At 36.5% G+C, this 22289-nt stretch overlaps 2 protein-coding genes and 1 pseudogene across 2 annotated transcripts; 2 read left to right on the plus strand and 1 right to left on the minus strand.

Moving 5' to 3' along the window:
- Nucleotides 1-119: 119 nt before the first annotated feature.
- LOC113304640 lies at nt 120-3549 on the minus strand. Its single transcript, XM_026553781.1, has 5 exons — nt 1884-3549; nt 1444-1594; nt 1207-1354; nt 861-1106; nt 120-610 (listed from the first exon to the last, which is right to left on the minus strand). The coding sequence occupies exons 1-5, from the start codon at nt 3547-3549 to the stop codon at nt 365-367; spliced, it is 2457 nt and encodes an 818-aa protein (XP_026409566.1). The 3' UTR covers nt 120-364.
- Nucleotides 3550-4922: 1373 nt separating this feature from the next.
- LOC113305308 lies at nt 4923-8792 on the plus strand (annotated as a pseudogene).
- Nucleotides 8793-19351: 10559 nt separating this feature from the next.
- LOC113305309 lies at nt 19352-19945 on the plus strand. The gene is made up of 2 exons (XM_026554372.1): nt 19352-19655; nt 19806-19945. The coding sequence occupies exons 1-2, from the start codon at nt 19352-19354 to the stop codon at nt 19943-19945; spliced, it is 444 nt and encodes a 147-aa protein (XP_026410157.1).
- Nucleotides 19946-22289: the final 2344 nt, after the last annotated feature.

Raw genomic sequence — 22289 nt, forward strand, 5'->3', positions numbered from 1 at the left:
AGCGCAAACGCCTAATCGTGTTCCCAAATGCTGGAGATTTAAAAGTTTAGCTAGTGTTCCTTTAAAATTGAAATCAGACACCAAAGTATATAACAACCAAACTACTTGGACAGTATCCATTTTAAAGAGCAAAAGCTTTCCCTTTTATTTCTTCCATCGATTAATCGATTTTAAGAAAATCATACAGCAAGATAGAACAGCATCTATTTATTTTTACAACATGACCTTGTATACATGGATCTTATACACTAAGGGTTTATTTCTAAAATGAATTTCCTATTTGGTGTGTTGACAACATATAGTTCAAGTGCACAAGCGTACAGAAGAACAAAATTCCAGAAATTATACCTAAATATGTAGAGTCTCAAAGACGGGCACTGACAGCGTTTAAGCTTAAAATATCCGTACTTGATGAAGAAGTTGATTTTGTAAAAGTCGTCTGGGAACAAAGGAAAGAAAGTGATTGCAGCCATGAAACCAGAGCAGGTTTTCTTGTGACATCATCAGAGTCTGCAACCTGGTTATATATTTCATCTAGTACCATGTTCTGCCCATCTTTTGGTAATTCTACAATGAATTGTGCTAGCAGCTTCATTAAGTTTGGTAGTATCTGAGAAAAAGAAGCAAATGTGACATTGGTAGCTGAAGAGATGCAATAAAACAGAACTATGCGTTTTAGAAGTGTTAAGTTTGTCTAATGAAGTTGGTGAATTTCAATGTTCGGTGGATGTAATAGGAAAAAACAATTACGAAACAAAATAAGAACTACCGGTACTGAGATATCTTGATAAAGATGATAATACAATACATATCAAAGATGCTAATTAAGGATGAATTTTAGCAAGACAATAAGTGGGTACCTGTATATCAACTAAAGATAGTAGTCGGAGAAGCAACTCGAGTAGTTTCTTACTAGGCTCCGAGTCTCCCTGCCAATCCTTCCACATCCCAGCATCTTCAGTCATGGCTTTACTGCATAGACTTTTAGCTTTATCTGCAAGACTATGAACACAGTACATTGCAGCGGGGCTTCCAGCGGGAAGAAAACGTATCAACGCCGCTACTCCTGAGGCCATGCCGTCGAAAGGGGTAATCCCAGGATATCCCTGCATTTTATGTCAAATTTTAGTGCAGAAACAAAGATAAGAAACTCCAATCAAAAAAGAAGACAAAAATATCGCCAAGCACTACAAAGTTTTTCATTACCTCTAAAGCTCTCTGTATGTAATAGAAAACAAGCTGTTCCTTCAATAGAGTTCGTTCTTCTTGATTAGACTCCTTCCCGGAGGACATAAAAGAGACAAATACCGAATGAGAAGCCCTAGCTAATTTCCCGTTAGGATGTCCCATATATCTAGTCCAAATCATATTAAGGAACTAACGGAGAAATAGAAGAATTAGGAGGTGAAACTGCACATCCATCAAATTTCTTACAAAGGATACAGAAACATGGTTGGAGCTACCACTTTACTGAATACGGAAGCAGGAACGCGTTCGATACAAGTCGGAATAACACGCAGATAAAATAGTATACGGGCAGTCTGAACATTGTCTTTTGCCCAGTTATATTCCACTTTACTCAAGCCAACAGAGCCTAGAAAAATATACATCAATCAAAAGTTAACAACAATTCAAGATCTGAAGTGCTTGGGAATGTTCCATATGTTTCGCTTCAATTGTGGTTACCAGCAAGATCAAATGCTTTTGGTCTTTATGCCAAATGATTAAAGATTTGAGCACTAAAGCTTTTGGTCAGCATACAGTGTTTAACCTTACGGTTATTAGTAGTATAGTACTACTGTATAATGGTTCAGCACATAAAGCAATCTACAATAGATGGCTAGCATGTAAAAGCAAGCTGAAATAAGAATCGAAAACCATACCATAGCGGTTTGTCAAATCATCATAAGATGGCATTGACTCGATAAAAGAAACACAGGCAGGTTCATTTTCTTGAACGTTTTTAGCAACTCCTCGAATTGCATCTGTGTATTCTGGTAATCGAATCCTTCTGAAATACTCCACACGAGAAAATGAAACCAAGATACCGACTGATACATCCAACTGTATTTCCCTTGAGAGTGCTGAATTAAACCTGTTCTTAGTCACAACTGAGGCAAAAACCACAACCATAAGGAAACTAGACTCCGCAATTTTTTCCAAATCCCCAAACAGATCTGGCAGTTCACCGTGAAGAGCCAAAGCAATCCTTCGATGCCCTGAATAAAGATCCTGACAATAGCTCCACATTAGCTTTTCCACCATAGTTTTATGCTCATCGTCTGCGGATACATACTGGTTGCAGAAAACCCGGGTTATGGCTCCCGCTTCCTTAAAAAGAATACTATCTAAATGTCCTTTAACCTCACTCAAGCCCAACTGAATGGAATTCTTATGCAAGGAATCCAGAATTCTCGAGTAGAAAGATCGGAGAGGGAAAACTTCAGTCAATGATGCAAAAGTAATGCATAGAAGTAAAGAGGGGTCGAAAGACACTGGACCAGACCGAGCCAAACTCAACGCTATACATTGTACAACAAGACGATTGTTAGGATCAAAGGCCGAATGACAGAAATTTCCTGTTTTAGAGATCAATTCTCTAGCTACAACAGCAATACATTTTTCTAAAGAAATCCTAATATTATGAACAGTTTCTGCTCTAGTCCCTATCAGTGGAGCTTTGATTAATCCCCTCAATCCTCCAGCTGCAACCATGACTACTGCAAACAATGCAGAATCTAATTTACGGGTTCTCAAAATCTCTCCGCAAAGACACTCAATTTTCTTATAAGACTGTAAATTAATGAACCCAGATACAACCCATTCAATCAAATGAAGCATCATAAGCCCATGAGAAACTGAACCAAGCAAACCCTTTCCTGTACCCCAAATTCCAAACATACAATCCAAAATTCTACTAATATAAGGAATCTCAGAAGAAATTAAAGCATACCCAATTCCAGCAAGAACCTCGGGAACAAATTCTCCCTGAACCACCGCCATTACTCCGCCGCGTTCTTGTTCAAACAACTTACAAAGAAGCTCCACACAGACCTTTCTTGAATTCTCAGACAACCCAGGTACAATAGAAATGGCACCCAGAAGAAGAACACCCAGAGAACCCACAGAGAAATGGATTTCTCTTTCTCCATTGAATAAATTAGATAGTATAGGAAGTGCTGAATCCAAAAGAGCTTGCGAGGGTTTTGATGATTTTCTGACCCAAATATAGAGAAGTTTAAGAAAAAGAGGATGAGATTCAGGGGGGAGAGAAAGATTTGGAGAAGAAGAAGAGAGTATTGAGAGAAGAAGTTTAGCTTGTGGGTCTGCAACGTTAATGGAAGTTTGGGAATTTAAAAGGGTTTGTAGAGATTGGAGATGGTGGAGTTGAAATGTTTGGGTTTGAAGTGAGTTTCTCAGATTAGACCATGATTGAATTATTTCCCTTGCTGATGATGCAATGGGTTTAGTGGTGGCGATGGGGGTGGTGGTGGTGGTGGTGCTCTTCAACCAATCTTCGAGGAAGAAGTGTTGAGCTTGTTTAGACATTTTTTCTGGCTTTGCAGAATAAAAAAAATGGAATTTGAAGTGAATTGTATAGTAGAAAGGGAATCGAGTCCTTGGCCTGGATCGGATCGGATCAGTAGATTACTTTTACTGCGTAAACAGAGGAGGCCTTGTTTCAGATACCGTTTTACACCTTGTTTGCTGGGTGGACTCGCGAACTGAATCTGACTCAGAGTCTGACTCACAAGAATCAGTTGTCAGATCACTTGTTTTTCATTTTTCGGATGTCTGATCGAAATCTGTCTCGGCTCATACATCTGATTTGAGGCTATCTGAGTTGTATATCATTTTGTACCTGACTCGATGGGCACATATCTAACTGGATTCAGAAGTTTTCTATAACTTTAAGAATTAATAATTCTTGAGTCAGATGTAATGAATCAGATTCAGATATAATAAGTTAAATCCAGATTAGCTAGAACCAGACGTGTCTATTGAGTCGGAAAAAAACAAACAACCTCTAAAAAAAATTAATCCTTTTTTCTTTTTTAGGAATCAGGTCATTGGACACTTGGATTTATGGTTTCAATGGGTTCTGCTATTATTAGACTTGTTTTCTTCTCGCAGGGAGCACCAAATTATCGTTATTTTCTACCGAGTGGAAATCACAATATACCGCTTCCAGACCTCTACAGATTTCTCTGGCGGGAGTGAGTTCAAGGCCCTCTCAAACAAAGCCCGGACATTCATGTGCAGCCCTACCTGCTAATATGCCCAAACCAAAATGTAGGCCGGCTAAAATCCAATGTGCGAGAACCCTTTTCTTTGAGTTCCCTCTTTCTCTGTAATCTCTCCTCAAATCACTACCATGAAGGCATGAACAGAGGAAGATCAGCAGGAAAAGGATTCAAAGGAGGAAGAAGAAGAAGAAGAGAAGCTGCACTAGAAAAAAAATCTCATCCTCAACCACCACCACCACAGCCACCATCTTCTACAACAAATTCAGGTGGTCAATTCCTTTGAAATTTACTTCCCAATCAATCTCAACAACCACAGAAAACCCTAGTTTTACTTCATCCAATCATACACTTCATCATCATCATCATCACCATCTACAACAGCAGCTGCAGAATCGACAGCAGCATCTTGATCCTGCTGTACCTAGTATTTCATACCCACCACCATGGAATCTTCAATCCAGTGGTGCAATCGATCCATCATCTCAATTTCTTCCTCCTCCTGGGTTTTTTCCTCCAAATCCACCTGCTTCTTCATCTTCTTCACATTTCCCTGATGAACTTTTCGGATTAGGGCTTAGGAGCTAATGTTACTCCAATCCCTAGTATTCAGCAACAACAGAAGCAAGATAGTATAATGTTTAGGTTCTCTAGCTTGTGATAATCAGAAGAAGGATAATGGAGTTACAGGTTTTGAATGGAAGTTCAAATTTTAACAATTTTGGTAGGAATTGGGTATTAGATCCTAGGAATTCTAATCAAGCTCATCAAGGGAACCATCAGTTGTTTCACGATCAAAGAAGTCGTGGTGGTGATGAACATGGAATGGGTGGGAGACAACCACAACAGCAACAACAACAATTTCAGAGATCCACATTGTGAGAAGCAAGGAGAGGTGCACCTGGTTTCACACACAAGGAAGATACTCGTCATGTTCAGCTCAATCATAGTGCTTTTGCGGATGAGATCACAAGGAAGAAACAATCAAATGTACACGGTGGATTTCAAGGGGATTTGCAGTGGCTTAGTGGGCAATTTGATCATCCAGGTCCTCCACCAGGAAGTAACTTGCATTCTGTTCCAGCATCAGCTATTGAAGAATCTCAAGTGAAATTGGATCGAATTGGTGAAGGAAATGGTAATCAAGGAATTGCAAAAAAAAGGAACATCGGAAAAGAGATCAAAGAGATATTCCCCGAGGGATAAATGATTTGGTTGAACAGTTCAAAGGTTCATGACTCTTGGGAATAGAAATGAGAACAATAATGGCATTAGGCAGCATAACAATCGACATGATAAGGTAAAGTTTTCATTTTTATTGTTTATTTCCTTACTTTTTATCTTTCTGGACTGAAATGAAGTTTCTTTGGCAGCATATATCTTTTCTTGTTAGGTTTGATAGCTTTTTTTGTGGTAAAATGTGAATCACTCAGTGTACTATAGGTTGATCTGTTTTGCTCTTGCCAATTTCCATTTAGGTAATTAGTATTACGATGCAGAACCGTGTTGTAGAATTCACATCTGGGAAGGTTGCTTATTTAAAATTTGTGAAGAAATAATCCAACAGACTGTGTGTATTCTGTGGAAGCAACTTATATGTGTCTGAGTTGCTTATGATCAGTGTAGATGTTTAAAATTTGTGAAGAAAGATTCCAACAGACTGTATGGAAGCAACTTTCATGAAATGTTCAGGTTTGTATCTGAGTTGTTTGTACTGTAATAGAAAACAAGTCGATCTTTTTTTGTCTTACATAGACAAGCTAAGGTATCCTACTTCCATATGAGAATGTAACTGTAGGGCAGCAAGTCTGGAGCTAAAATAGAATTTTTTTCTTATAATGCATGGGGAAGCATCATTGAACTTGACCCACCATAGGTTCTGTATATATTATCACTTAATCATTTAATGGATAATGACATAAGTTTTCGCCGTGGTTTTAGTGGTTCCTTGAGTCCATGGATCTGCAAATACCTTAATTCACAAGTGCAAGTCAAAAAACTGAAGCTAATACATAAGCATCATAAGACGAGACTGGTAGAATGCCAGTGTGTGCCAATGAACTATAACAGACTGCTAGTGAGATACTTGATTTTTATATTTTTCTTTCTCACACAGTGTTTTAGGTTGGTATGGGTACTTTTTATTGCTGGAACAACTGTACTTGTTGCAAGTCCTATAGTTTTTACACATACCCCCAAGTCTTATGTTGCTTAGTATATGTTTTTTTTCTTATTATTTAAATTTCACTTGTTGTTCTTGCCATCAGAACTCCAAAGGACTTTGGGCTCAACAGCGGATGAGAAATTATAGGGGATATTGAAGTGATATTGATAGACTAAACAGACCTTTTCTTGAAATGTATGAATCTCTAATACCACCCGAGGAAGAAAAGGCAAAGCAGTGTCATCTTATAGCATCACTAGAGAAACTAGTAAATAGTGAATGGCCTGGAGCTCAGCTGTATCTTTATGGATCATGTGCGAAATCATTTGGAGTTGCCAAAAGTGACATTGATGTGTGCCTTGCAATTGAGGAACCTGATATTCACAAGGAAGAGCGCTTATAGAGAAATTGGCGGAGATATTTGAGGCGAATAATCTTGAGAATGTGAAGGTGAGCAGGACGACTTTTTTCGTTGGTTATGAATGCCTTTTATAATTCAACACTCATTCTTCATGGAACATTTAATTGACGAGGCAGAATTCTATTAAATGGTTTAACTGCACATTGCTTTATGTGGCTATACGGAGACTTTGAAGAGTTTCTATTTGGCTGAGGTTGCTCTCCTAACCATGTTGATCATCCTCATTGAAAATGAGCTCTTTCTAAATGTTTAATCCCTGTCATAGACTCTACTTTCTATTTTAGATCTTTATTCAGTTTACATCTTAATTGCAACAGGCTCTGACACATGCAAGAGTCCCTATTGGTTAAGCTTATGGATCCTGAGAGTGGTATCTCATGGGGCATGCATAAATTATGTTCTTGCTGTTGTAAATACAAAGCTCCTTCGAGATTATGCACAAATTGATGGTAGACTGCGGCAATTGGCTTTTCTTCTGAAGCACTGGGCTGAGTGACGAGGAGTCAATGACATACCTGAGGAACCGTATCCAGCTATGCGTGAGTCACAACTGAAATATTTTATTTATATACCCTGTTCTGCGAACTGTCAACTAAGAAAATACTCATGTATTTGTAGTTTCCTGTGCTAAAATGTTAAAACTAGTGTTAATCGTTTGATCTTTATCGTTTTTTATGCAGTTATGTTCTTATGCGTATCCTCTTTTTACAGCGTTGGAGGCCTGCTATACTCCCATCCTTGCAGTTATATTTGTTGTAGTCGGTTTATTTGTTAGCGATCTGATTAATTTTTAACTTAAGTTGTCTAGCTATCATTTTCTGCTTCCCATGTAAACCCTTCCCCGTTATCGCGCCTACTTATATCGTCAACGTTGATGAAGTTGAGAACCTTCGTAAGTTCGGAGCTGGTAGTATAGCGTATCTAGTGTGGGCATTCTTTGATTATTGGGCGCATCGTATGATTATGCAAATTCAGTCATATCTGTTCGAACTGGGAGCTTATTCAGGTGACTAGGTGAGTGATTTGCTTTCTGGTATGCTGCACATGCTTGCGTAAGAAAATAGTAGACCACTGATTTTGGGCCTAAGATTGTTTCAGATGTGAAGTTCTGCTGCCCATTACAAGTCTAATGTCTTTATCTATTATACTCATACTGTTTGTTTTGTCCAAATGATATGCTTCTTCAACATGAATGGAAACAATCCTAGTTCTATGTCGACTATATAAGCCTAATAAAAAGCTCCTCTGATTCACATTAATACCATCTCAACCTGACGACGACGAAGCATTAGTAACCTCGTAACCTCTTTAGACCTTGGGAAAAAAGTTTTAAATGTATCAGATGTGATTATAAAACCCCGATTGTCTTTCATCATATATGTTGGTAGGTATTCACACTGTTCTACTTTAATTTGATCTGCAATTCTACTTGTTGATAATATTCAGCATGGTTTCTTAAATACAGCAAACGTGCCAAGGACTGGACAAGGCGAATTGGAAATGATCGTCATCTGATATGCGTCGAGGATCCTTTTGAGACATCGCATGCTCTGGGTCGAATTGTTGACAAGTTCACCATAAAAACTATTCGAGCAGAATTTGACGGAGCAGGCTGATGTTATGCAATATGATCCAGATCCTTGTGTAACCCTCTTTGAGCCTTATGTTCCTTCATCTAACCCTTGATATTGTCGGCATTGCTAAGCTGTAATTATCTTTTTAGACAGCATTGTAAAGCCCCCTTGTTTAGTAGTTGAGAGTAGTTCTTCCTTTTCGTTTTGGTTTGATTCTGTTTCCTTCTTCCACAGTATTACTAATTTTTTGGGTTTGAGATGTTGCGTCAATCTTCTTCCCTATGGAAGTGTACCAGTTTTGGTTTGAGCTCAACTCATGTTGTGTAATTTCTTTGGATTGCCAAAGTCTGGAAAATTTACGCGAAATAGTTAAAATTTTACATTGACCAGTCAACCTATCAAACCATTGGTTCAAGACTCTGCTTCCAAAACTGATTTGAATTGAAAATTGTTTTGTCATTGGTGAGCTAGCAATGGCATTCAATCACCAATCCTACTGTATTTCGTTGAAGAACCCTAAAAAAGATACGAGTACTGCTTATTTTTCTTGAAGTAATGACGCGCCCCACTGCCAGCGCCCCCTATATCACCCCCCTCTGATCAGAAAGTAAAACTGCTTGTATTATCTCAGATGCGTGAACAGGACTTGCTAGGGCAGAGTACTGGTTTGAGGCGGAGAAATTATTCCTCTAGATGAGCCTTTCTAATGCATGCCAGATAATCACATGCATGTACTATGGGCTTTCCGTGTAGAATGAGATGTGATAATAATAAGTCAAATTAGAATCTGAGGTGAATGGGACCTATCTACAAACGAAAGAGGAATGATTAGAACGATAAATACGTGATGGATATATAGATACATACATCCCCATAAAATAGTCGGTGAAAATTCCGGTGCTGTATATATTCTTGCTCTCTCTTTGAAACGAGTAGTGTATTTTCAAAACTTTATGAAAGCTCCCATATCGAAAAAAAAAAATTTCATGAAAGCTCATATCGAAAAAACAAAAAACTTTTCTCTCGTACGAGCATCCACCTTTGAAACGAGAGTTTATTCCTTTTTGTGAAATCTCACATATTTAAAAAATAAAATTTTGGCTTTCATGAAAACGCATAGACAAAAAATTTATCACTATATTTTGTTTATTTCTTAATTAACAAACGAGAACTTCTGTTCCTAAAACAAGGATTTCCTTTTTTGGGCCCAGACCCGTAAATCCTAAACCGACCAAAACTAGACCTTCGGTCGCTCAAATCAGCAGTGCCTCATCTCTCCGTGCTCACGACATGACGCTCTATCACATTACCAGGGTCTCCACCCGAACATTTGCTCGCATATGACGTCATTGGAGTAAATTGGAGATTCTGAGAATGCCTTTGTAGACTGAGTTCAACCACTGATCTCTCGTCGACTGAAAATCACCATCTAGTGATTACTGCGGAACATGATTGTCCCTCACTAAGCAGGGGACTTAATGTTGATGGTGGATTTTCAACAAAGGTCAAAACCGTAAAATCATGATACTTCATGTTTCTGACACTGCTTCAGGAATCCATGTGACGATTCGTGTTTTACGAAGTATGATGCATATGTCGCTCGAAAGACCTCTCCGGAGCGTTCGACACCGGGCATTTCATCATAGCCTCTATGTAGAATAACGTAATTGGGCGGTTCTCCGTAAGATTGAGAGCTTAACGCCTCCAGGATGTCGGTGACACTCACTGTTCCCTGACTACATAGAGGAATTCGCCTCTACATAGAAGAACGATTGGGCGGTTCTCCATAAGATTGAGAGAAATAACGCCTTCATGAGGCCGGTAACGCTCACTCTTTCCTGACTATGTAGAGTGTCCGTGTATAGACTCATGCGGTCCTCCATACATGAAATGTTGAGAGGGCAACACGTCTTCGGGACATTGGAAACACTCGTTGATTCACTGACTATACGCAAGAGATTAAATTATAGGTCATATACACCACTGAATTCCTAGAAGATAATCTATCTTATCTTATTGCTCCTATTCCATGGTCAAACTCACGACTGGTTCTATGGAATGGTAATAGATAAATGTATTACTCCGATTTCATGATCGAATCTACGGTTGATCTCATGAAATGGTAATAGATATTACTCTGATTTCATGGTCGAATCCACGGCTGATCTCATGAAATGGTAATATGACCACCTATCTTATTACTCCAATTTCATGGTCAAATCTACGATTCCATGAGATGGTAATAAAATTATCATTTTATTATTCTGAATCCATGGTCAAATCCACAGCTGATTCTATGAACTGATAAGAAATGACTACTCACTTTATTGCTCAATTTCATGAATCATTCTCCACTGAATTTCATAAATTAGTAATAAATACTCAACACTCGAGCATCTGGACTACTACTGAGTAAGCCCCATAAAATGGTGCAAGTGTACTCGACAATGATGCACGAACGAGCACCCAAATGCACAAACGAGCATCCAAAAATATGGACAGATGAGGAATCATATAAAAAAACAGGAGAAAAACAACAAATATTTAAATAATAATAACGAGGCGCCCATGGGACCGGGCCTACCCGCCGGCCGTCCATGTGTCCCATGCCTCTCTTATTATTTTCCTTATTTTTGTTATTTTCATCAACTCATGAAAACTCCTTGATTTTAGCAACTTTACTTGTTTTTGCAAAACTCATGAATTCTCCATGACTTCATGGATTCATGAAAAATAATATTATAAAATAAGGAAAGGTGTGCGGGACCGGGGAACCTAACCGTCCGGCCATGCCCAAGCTTTGGCCTGTCCCACACCTTACAATCCTTAGCTTTTTATAATTATTATTCCCTAGTTTCATGAACTCTTCCGTTTCAACAAAACTCATGGATTCTCCATAACTTCACGGATTCATGAAAAATAATATTATAAAATAGAGAAAGGTGTGCGGGATCGGGCAACATAGCCGTGGCCGGACCCACAACTTGCAATCCCTAGTCTTTTATAATTATTACTTTCCTCAATTCATGAAACTCCTTGGTTTGAGAAAAAATCATGATTCCTTCATATTTTCTCAAATATTGCTCAAATCATGAAAAACCAAAAGCCAACATGGTCACACGACCGGCTAGCCTCTCACGACAATTTTAAATGTTAAAATACTCTTATTTTAATATTTACAAAATATTGATCAATTGAGAATACATGCTCATTCCAACAAAAATCAAGAATTTCAGTCAAGATGAAACTCTTCTGAATATTCACAATGTTGCTCGAACGCACATCAGAAAATACTGAAACTCTCAGTACGGAGACATGGACACCATCGCAACACGTGCATGCCTTATTGACCGACCAGGGTCATCCCTAGGGCTTGCACAAAGCAATTCCCACACGTTTTCATAATTCTGACCTAATTTGCTCAATTGCTCATATTGAGCCCAAACTCTCTCCAACCAACCTGAGGATTGCTCAAACAGCCAACAGCTGGTCCCGTGACCACCAAGATCCGGTCCCATGCTCTCTTGGTCGGTCCCCTATCTTTCATACTTAGGTTTTATCAGCTAATGCTGAACCCGTCAATATTTCAGTAAATGATGAAACCGGCATTTAATCATCATTCCTTCACCAATCCTTAAACTGAGAACCCTGGTGCATGCTCACTCGAGCACTAGGCACCACATGGACGCCTATCATCCCATGTGGTCGGTCCCTCTATCACTCATGACCTATTTTCAGCGATTCATCAACTATGATCTGAATTAGGGTTTTGAATAAATGCTCCACGAATCATCAATCTGAGCACGATTCAAACACTAATGAATTTATGATGGATTCATCAACCAACATCTGAATTAATCATATAATATTTGGTAATCTACCAATATTTTAATATTTTATTGGGTCACGTCACCAATACATATTTCGTCGAATTGAGCATACTTGCTCAATTGCTCAAATATTGATCCAGCTATCAATATTTAGTGAATTATCAGTAATTTGTCGAATTGAGCATACTTGCTCGATTGCACGATAAATTATCAACATTCAGTATTTTGTCGAATTGAGCAATACTTGCTCAGTTGCTCGTCAAATTCTCAATATTCAGTAATTCGTCGAATCGAGCGATACTTGCTCTCGCTGGTCAGTAATTCATCACTGAATCTGCAATACTGATACCATTTCAGAGAATTACATGTTCGATCCATGAATCGTTGAGCATTCACCACTTATGATCGATTCAACAAAACCTAGACTCACTGTCTAATCAGTCAACAACTGACTAATCAATACACGTCTGTCACTCAGACTCCACGATTCGTGAGATATCAACCACATCAAATTGGGGGATAACAACTAGGGTTTTGGTCTGGCGGCCTACAACACGTGGATTCATCCACAATGACAAATGTGAGTAAGTCGTGTCAATGGTTGGAGGAGTTAGCAAAGTAGTGGGTAAATGATCAACCCAGCCTCGCACGACCTGGAACTAGTTGTACCACGATCTCCCACTCTTTCACTTAAGAAACCGTCACACTTACAGGGATCAAGGTGTTCACAACTCTGACAATATAAATAAGTCTCTGAATCCATGATTAAAAAACAACAGACAATGATCGATCACTAGCTATCAACTGTCTACGCAGAATTCCTCGAGAAAACTACTCTAAAGAATTCATCAATCCATCAGAACTTATTCGAACTCATCAGTTCACCACAAATTGCAGAAACCTTCAACACACCAACAATCCTTGATCATTAATGATCCCACACAATTCTCAGCTTCCCTCCTACAGATCAACCCATCTCCTCTTTGCGACCGAATTGACTTTGGAACGGCCATTGACTTGGTTTAGGACGGAGTCATATATATTGATCTCTCGAATCTAAGCACTCCCTTTGCGGTGCATCTGTGTGAGGATTAACATTTCCCCCGGCTGAGGAGTCTCGACAGCACGCTCGTCTCTTCACTTCCCAAAAAACCGGCGACTCGTTTTTCCCCATCTACACCCTAGTAGCCACTGATAGAATGCACTACATTTAGCTACCTCTACCATCCTACCCAGAAATTGGGAGATCAAGACAAATTACATACTAAAATAATAACATGTGGTATATAAATTTTGTACATCACTAGCATTCTAAATAGAACCAAACGTTCGACTCATAACACCCATGACACAACATAACTCACTTCTACTGATTTAATCTTGCCAATGGGAGCCTATTATCAATAATCAATTAGTTCTCTTTTAGTTGTTTAATCTAGCTTACTTAACAAGTTAAATGATCATTTGAGAGGGTACATATCATACAGATAATGAACATCAATTGTCGTCTAACTCTGGGGTCATGGATATACGAATTTAGGAAAATGTAATCGAGTACAAGACTAATAGCCAACAACATCAATATACCGGCATAGCAATGGGAAGCATTTTTATACACATATATTAAACACATTAAAAGAAATTAAGCCTAAACAACTATCTCACCCAAAAGAGACGAACTCCATGACTATTTAAATCTCAATCTAACCCATTGATTAACCATACTGTACACAATAAAAAACACAAAAAGGATGCTATATTTGGATTTATTATTCATCATTCTTCTCTATACGTTCTTCGCAATTTCTGAAATAAAAATTCTAAATTCTCATCCTTCTCCTCCTATCTCTTTTAAATATGTCATTGAACTTTTTAACACCTATTAGACCACACAATAAAGAGCATAAGATCAATAAAACATACCTGGTATGAAGCAAGAACAATCCCCCATTCAGTAACAGCACCCTTTACCTCAAATCAATCATTTTTATCCTTCTTCTTCTTCTCTCACAACAACTAGGTTTTCAAACAAAAAGGCTTTAATGCGGTGCTATGTTTTATGTTCTTGTAAGAATAAAAACAACAATCTTAATCTCCTAGTTTAAATCCTTTATTAACTTTCTAAAACATATGAGATTCTTTTCTTTCAAAAAAAAATCTCACTATCATTATTGCTGGGAAATAATTATAGAACCAAAATCAAGGATACCACTAAACACATACGTCTTTAGGATAAGGGGATTTTACATCTACGCATGAAATCAAACATATGTTCATTACACAATCTATTAATGATTTACAAAGATTATGTCGATGTCACAATTACAAAGTCCAAAAGATAAGAATTATACTTCGTAATTCAATATATCAATATGAAGCATTTATTGATGTTGGTATATCGTTCCTTGACACTTTGATCACAACGTGATGTTCAAGTCTACTATACTAGAGTTTAACATATATAACTTCGCACGTTCAAGTAGAAACGATGTGAAAGCCGACGATATAGAAATTGAAACAAGTCAAGTCATGTATTACTAACCTTAAGTGGAAGTATGATGTTATTTTCGTTGTCGATACGTCTTCGTAATCCTCGGGTCTTCAGAGTAATACTTTTATGTCTCAACATTTATAGACTTCATAGTATAACCTAACTAAGTTGACTCTAGTTATCTAAACAAGCAAATTATGAGTTTTTATATTAACATATAACAACAAACCTTGACAGACCAATGCCTGGTGGGTTCAACCGAGCAATGCTCTAACATTCAGATCTGAATTCTGCCAAGTATGAAACTTATTATCTATCTTGCAAAATACAAATTCTACAAGAAATGAGTCTTGTCATTGATCTTAATTATATAGGAGTATCTATCTGAATACTAACTACTTGTGTAGATCCCATTATAAAGTAAACAATATAATACGAAAAAGGAAAAACACAAGACATCAGAAGTTTTGTTAAAGAAGAAACTGCAACTGCGGAAAAACTTTGGGACCTCATCCAGATTTGAACACCAAATTGTATTAAGCCGCTACAAATACTATCCTATTATCATACTTCGGACTGGAATATAGTTGAGACCGGTCTATAACTATACTAGGATTGTCCATTACCTCCTATTTCTCGGTTCAACTTTTGGGAAAAGTTCATAAATAACAAGAGTGAAGAATGGGTGAAACTTTATGAAGGAAACATGAACTTATATAATTCTTTGGATAAGTATATAAAATGTACAATATATTTGAGCGAAGGAGGTTCGATAAAATTGAATGAACTCCCTCCCATAGATTTCTATGATAAAGGTCCAATGGATTTGAATGAAGGATGATTGTGTTTTGGAAATACATAATTTTTTGGTGATCGCATTTTTATCTTGTGTAATTTACTTTGGACTACTACTAATGAATGAAATGGATGTGTTTTTTGTGTTTACATACTAAAAGTTGTCATTTTTCTCTATTACTGAACTTATTGACTCTCTCTTTAATTTACAAGTCAGTTTCTAATGTATAATACGACCATGCCGACCGACTGACAAAACTTTTTTGACTTTTTCTCAGGGTCGTCAAGGTTTAAATTTATCAGATTGACTACCTATTTTGTCAGAAAGCCTAGTATAGACGGCATGATCATCATTCCAAACAATAACGAATAGTTGTATGCCGACATGTTAGGAAGTCTACAACCTGGAAACTAAAAGGGAAAAATATATCATTTTCCTATATTTGTTTTCTCAACATAGTCAGCAAGGTAATACAATGATATGAGTAACAAAAAACTATGGTCAGCACGTTATAAAATATTCAACTTGACGACTAATTAATTCAGGTAAAACTGGACATTATCCTGGACAAAATGGTCACATTAGTCGTTATTTTAATAATCCGATAAGAATGACTACCAAAGTGTAGTCGGCATGTTACGAAAACTTGAACGTGAAGACTATGGTCGGAAAATAATAACACATCCTGATTTCAGTAAAGATGTTCAACAGCCTTGGGTTATTATAGGAGATTTAAACTTTCATCTAGATAGAAACAATAATAGTTCAGATAAATGGGTTCAAAATGCAGTTGATAATGCTGGTTTAATTGATGTTGGTTATGAAGGTAGACATCATACTTGGACTAGTAATTCTTATGGTACTGGCCCTAAGAAAGCTAGATTGGATATGGCTTTATGTAATAATGATTGGTCTATAAATTTTTCTAGTGCTAAGTTATTACATCTAAACTTCATTGCTTCTGACCACTATCATGTTCTTCTAATAACTGATCCTATTCCCAAAAATCTTTGGACACCTTTCAGATTTTTTAGAACTTGGATTAGTCATAGTACTTTTAAGCAGAATCTTGAAGCTTCTTGGAATGTCAATATACATGGTAGTCCTGCTTTTAAACTGAATCAAAGACAACATAGTGCTAGAATTGCTTTGTCTAAATGGAATAAGATGGAATTTGGTGATATTCAAAAAACAATTAATGACCTTCAGGCTTTACTTTTTTCTGTCCAAAATGATTCTAATTCTATTAATCAGCATGCTAGAGTAAAAGATATTACTAGTGATTTGGAAAAATGGTATAAAATACAATCTGAATTTTATAAACAAAAATCTAGGGACAAAGCTGTTTTTGATATGGACAATAATACCAGATATTGTCACTCCATTGTTAACAAAAGACTTCATACTAATAGTATTAATGCTTTATGTGATAATAGTGGTATTTGGCTTAAGGAAAGGAAAGATATTGGTAGGCTGTTTACTAATCATTTTAGTTCAGTTTCTTGTTCTTCAAATCCTGCTTTTCCTGACCATTTCTTTGATATTATTCCTAGTATTTTGTCTGATGCTGATAATGAAATGTTGTCTGTTATGCCTAGTGATGTTGAAATTGAGAATGTGGTTAAAAATATGTCTGCTTGGAGTGATCCTGGTCATGATGGTTTCCAGGCTGGTTTTTATCAGTCTCAATGGAACCTAGTTGGTAAAGATATTATTGATGTGGTCCAAAGATTTTTCTAATGTGGTTATATGCCTAGATGTCTAAATAGGACTTACTTATCTCTTATCCCTAAATGTAAAGGTCATAAACTGCCTTCTGAATTTAGACCAATTGGTCTATGCAATGTTACCTACAAGATTATTTCTAAGATCCTGGCCAACAGAATAAAACCTTTGCTTAAGAAACTGATTTCTCCTTATCAGGCTGCTTTTGTTCCAGGCAGAGCCATACATGACAATATTATAATTGCTCATGAAATGGTTCATTCTATGAAGCTAAAAGAAGGTATTAGTGGCACTATGGCTATCAAGCTTGATCTGTCAAAATCTTTTGACAGATTGGAATTGAGTTTCCTAATTAAAGTCCTTGAGAAATTTGGTTTTAAATCTGAATTTTGCAATCTCATTATGCAGTGTGTTTCAACTACCAGTATAAATGTTTTTCTCAATGGTTCTCCTTGTGAAAAATTTGAACCTACTAGAAGTATTAGACAAGGGGATCCTTTATCCCCTTATCTTTTTATTCTGGCCATGGAATTTCTCTCTAGGTCTTTACTTGCTGCTGAAGTCAATAAACATATAACTGGGGTTAAAGTGTCTAGGAAAGCTCCTCCTATAACACATTTGTTGTTTGCTGATGATATTTTAATATTTGGTCAAGCCAATATGAAGCATGTCGATAACATCTTACAAATTCTTCAAAATTTTGGTCAATTTTGGTCAATTTCTGGTCAAATGCTTAACTTAGATAAATCTTGTGTTTATTTTACTAAGAATCTTTCTCCAAGCTATTGTGATGATATTGTTAATGCTCTTCATATGAGAATAGTTTTAGATACAGAGAAATACCTTGGTGCACCTTTGATGCTTGGCCATTCCAAGGTTAGATCTTTTGATCCTATTGTTCAATATTTTGAAGCTAGACTCAGAAATTATGTGGGTACCACTGTTAATCAAGCAGGCAGATCAACTCTGATTAAATATGTTTTGAATTCTCTACCTACTTATCAAATGGGCTGTTTTAAAATCTCTACTACACTTATAAGTAAACTTGATTCTCTGCAGAGGAATTTTTTGTGGGGGCATAAGACAAGTAAGGGAATTAAATTCATAGGTTGGGATAATATTAACAAGTCTAAAGATTTAGGAGGATTAGGCTTCAGGGATCTAGAGACTTTCAATATTACCCTCATACGTAAGTTAGTCTGGAAAATCATTAATGACCAGGATGAATTATGGGTTCAAATTCTGAGTGTTAACTACTTCCATAATTGCAGTATACTTCATTTGCAGAAACTGAATGAAAGGTGTTCTTGGATCTGGAGAGGTCTTTACAGATGCATTGAAACTGTTAACAATAATAGTTTTTGGCTTGTGAGGTGTGGTACTAGAATTAATATTTGGTTGGATTGTTGGGTCATAGGATTAAGTCATCCTCCTATTCCTGCTAATGGTTTAGTTAATTCTGTCTCCTAAACTTATGTTTCTGAGTTATTTCATAATGATACTAGAGATTGGAATATTGTTCTCATACATTATCTTTTTGAACCTGAGTCTGCTAATAAAATTTTGGCTATGGATGTTCCTGGTTCAGGTAAGGATACACTCATTTGGAAACCAGATAGAAAGGGTTTGTTTTCTGTCAAAAGTATTTACAATATTTTGACTAGACAAACTCAAGTCACTGTTTTTCCTAACACAGTTCCTCAGATTATCTGGACAACTAAATTACCTCATAAAGTAAAACTTTTTTCTTGGAAATGTATTAAAGATATTGTTCCAACAAGAGATAAACTATCTAGATATAGAAATGATATTGAGATTCACTGTAGTCTGTGTGGGCATCCTAATGAAACAAGTGATCATCTTTTCTTAAATTGTCCTTATGCTAGATCCATTTGGTTTTCTCTAAACATAAATGTTGGAATTATATTATCACAGCATGGCTCTTTCAGGAATTGGGTGATATCTTGGTTCACAACAGGTGCTAATTTGAACTTTGGAACAGGTTTACTAAGGGAGGATATGAATAAACTCTTAATGGTTTCTGCTTGGTCTATATGAAAGGATAGGTGCACTAAGATTTTTCAGAATCATAATCCTAATAGATTAATGACTTTGGATAATATCAATATAATTGTTTATCATGTTCCTAACAATGCTGCTAATAATATTGTGTCATTACAGAATTTCAGATGGAAACCACCAGATAATGGTTATCTGAAAATCAACTTTGATGCATCTTTTGTTGAACAAAATTTTCAGGGTGGTATAGGACTGATATTAAGGGATTTTGCAGGTACCTGCTTTGGTGTGCAAGGACAATATTTTAATGGAGGAATGAAGGAAGGAATAGAGGTGGAGGAACTAGAATGCGAAGCTATGAAGGCAGTTGTTTCTCTAGCCATCTCAAGAAGTTTGAACAATGTGATTTTTTAATCTGATAGCGAAGTTTTAGTTAAATCAATCAATAAATCAGTTCCATGTGTTCATTGATTGAATCAAGGTCTAGTTTTAGATATTAAATTTCTTTTGAATAAAATTGCACACTGGCAATGTGTTTCAGTTAAGAGAGATTGTAATGTTGTTGCAGACAAGTTGGAAAAAAAGGCTAAAAGTCTGAAAGCCAATTTTGAACTGTTTGATGAGTTCCCTCCTAACATAAAAAATTGGGTCTCTCAAGAAAATTATGCATCCTCTATTTAATCAATGAATCTCTATTTTTGAATCAAAAAAAAAATTTAGAACACATCCCTAGACAAAAAAACAAAGACCGTCATTTTCTATTAATAATAACCTTGACAACCATAAAATAGTCGTCATTTCACAAAAACTAAAGATTGTCGATCAAACCGCATAGTTTTAAAAGTAGAAACAATGAAAACTTAATTAGAGCATATAAACATCAAAAACTGAACCCTACCGTATTTGGGACATAGATAATATGTTTTGTCAGGACACACTTATTTCGTTGAGATAAGTAGTTTCGTCTTACCATCGCCACATGGATTGGTGCATGGTAGAAAGTTGATTTTAGCAGCTTCATCTTCATACAGAGCTGCATGGTCATCTATCCAATAGAAAAATCCACAACATGTGCATTTTGAAGCATACAGTACATCTCCTTTTGCATCTTTCATGAGAAACAATAACCCCTTACAATTAGTAATGGTGCATCAGCTGCCTTTAAATGGACAATCATCTGCAAAATGACCAGATAGTGTACAAAGGCTACAAAATAACTGGTTGTGATGCATTTGAACCTTCCATTCTTTAAGCTTGGTTGAAGATGAAGTTGAAGTTGAAAGTACTTTTATACTAACAGCACACTTAATGGATAGCATATGAAAATACTAGCCGCTGAGCATTCAATTGATTACACTTTGTACTTCAAATATTATTTTTATACTATTGATAGGTTATATAGGTTATGTAAGTCGTTATGGTCTATTGCTTTGGTAGCCCCAACGACCAGTAAGAAGTCGTTAGGTACGTTAATTTATGGAAATGACGAATGCTTACAGTCGGCAGTTTAGAAAATTTTGTACCTTAACGGTTTACTACTAGTCTAACATTGTTTGAAACTGCAAAAACAAAAAAAAATAATAATAAGAGCAACTGAAACCGAAATTAGCATAAGTGTAAGCGTAACTGAAAAGTCTCAAACTACAACCACAATTTAAAAGTACCCAGCACACTTTAAAATGTCTTAGAAACACTCCTCAACAATAACTAAAGCAAACATATCTATCAATGTCGATTTTTCATCCATTTCATCATGGATTTCAGCATCATCAACTTGTTCTTCCTCCACTTCATCATGGTTTGAGCATCATCAGCTTGTACTCTCCATTCTCGTTGAAATATGGTTTCACTCGATGGAAACTAGTCATGGATCATAATCAGCTCCCTCCTCTTTATCGTCTGATGATGATGATTCAATATACATGAGGGGATCGCTAGGACTGTTCATATCCCTTAGGTATTGTTGTGGATTATCCTCAATCCACTTGAATAATTCTGCTACATTTTCCTTTTTCATTTTCATCACCAAGACGTCTCGAAGGAGGAGAAGCCTTTTCTTTTCCTTTGTTATTCTGTTGGAACCTAAATAATAAAACAATACACAAGTAGGTACAAGTTATGAACACATAAAAGAAAGTTGAACATGTGATAGTCGTTATATTGAAGTTTAAATGATCGTGTCGACCATAAATGTAACTAAATGGTCGTCAGCTTTATATCTCGAAAGAATGACGACTTACACCCTAAAAATTACACAAAAAAACGAAGTTCTTGTGACATTAAGTCATTATGTTATAATAAATATTAGAATGTTACGACCAAAATAACTAACACATGTCGTCATCTTTGAGGCATAACTAACATGATGACCCTGGTTATTGGTTCACAGTCGCTGTTAACATTATCAAAAGTCGTCATGACTAACACTAAAAATCAAAAGTTGTCATTAAGCAAATATATATAACTTGACAATGTCAACCCAGAAATCATCATTTTCAATAATCTAAACTAATATAACAATCATAGCACACAATAGAGTAATGGGTTTGAGTTTAGACATCGTTACAATCTTCTTCTCGTCGATGATGGGTTCTTTTCAACAACCGAAGGAATTTCATGTTTTGATTCACTGATTTCACTAGTTCCAACTTTTCTCTTACCTTTTTCTGTTAATTTGGAGATTTGATATCAGTTTTTACTTCTAGATTATTCCATGCCAATCACCCATTTTTGAGGAAAATCAAAGATGACGACTTCCAAAGTATTGGTGGAAGATAAAGAAGCGAAGAAGATGAAAGAGGTTTAAGCCTTTAGGTCAAGGGAAATAAGGTAAGTTCATCACAATTTACCACCCCACAGCCAAGGCTCTAGGTCCATTTAAATTGTGGTATACCCCATTACTCTGGGTTTTCCCGGGTAATTTTTACGACTATACTCTTATGTATAATAATTGGTAAAATTATTAAATAATTTTTCTCTCAAACTATACGACGGATATTCATAAACTTTTATATGGTTGGAAGAC

Source organism: Papaver somniferum, chromosome 8 (assembly GCF_003573695.1).
Source record: "Papaver somniferum cultivar HN1 chromosome 8, ASM357369v1, whole genome shotgun sequence".
In the NCBI taxonomy this organism is placed as follows: Eukaryota; Viridiplantae; Streptophyta; class Magnoliopsida; order Ranunculales; family Papaveraceae; genus Papaver; species Papaver somniferum.

Coding starts and splice junctions, on each gene's coding strand:
- LOC113304640 (XM_026553781.1), bottom strand. CDS start 3,549: ATGTCTAAACAAGCTCAACACTTCTTCCTCGAAGATTGGTTGAAGAGC. Junction 1,107..1,206: donor ACATACAGAGAGCTTTAGAG/GTAATGAAAAAC, acceptor CATAAAATGCAG/GGATATCCTGGGATTACCCC. Junction 611..860: donor TATCTTTAGTTGATATACAG/GTACCCACTTAT, acceptor TCTTTTTCTCAG/ATACTACCAAACTTAATGAA.
- LOC113305309 (XM_026554372.1), top strand. CDS start 19,352: ATGACTTTGGATAATATCAATATAATTGTTTATCATGTTCCTAACAAT. Junction 19,656..19,805: donor TTCTCTAGCCATCTCAAGAA/GTTTGAACAATG, acceptor AATGTGTTTCAG/TTAAGAGAGATTGTAATGTT.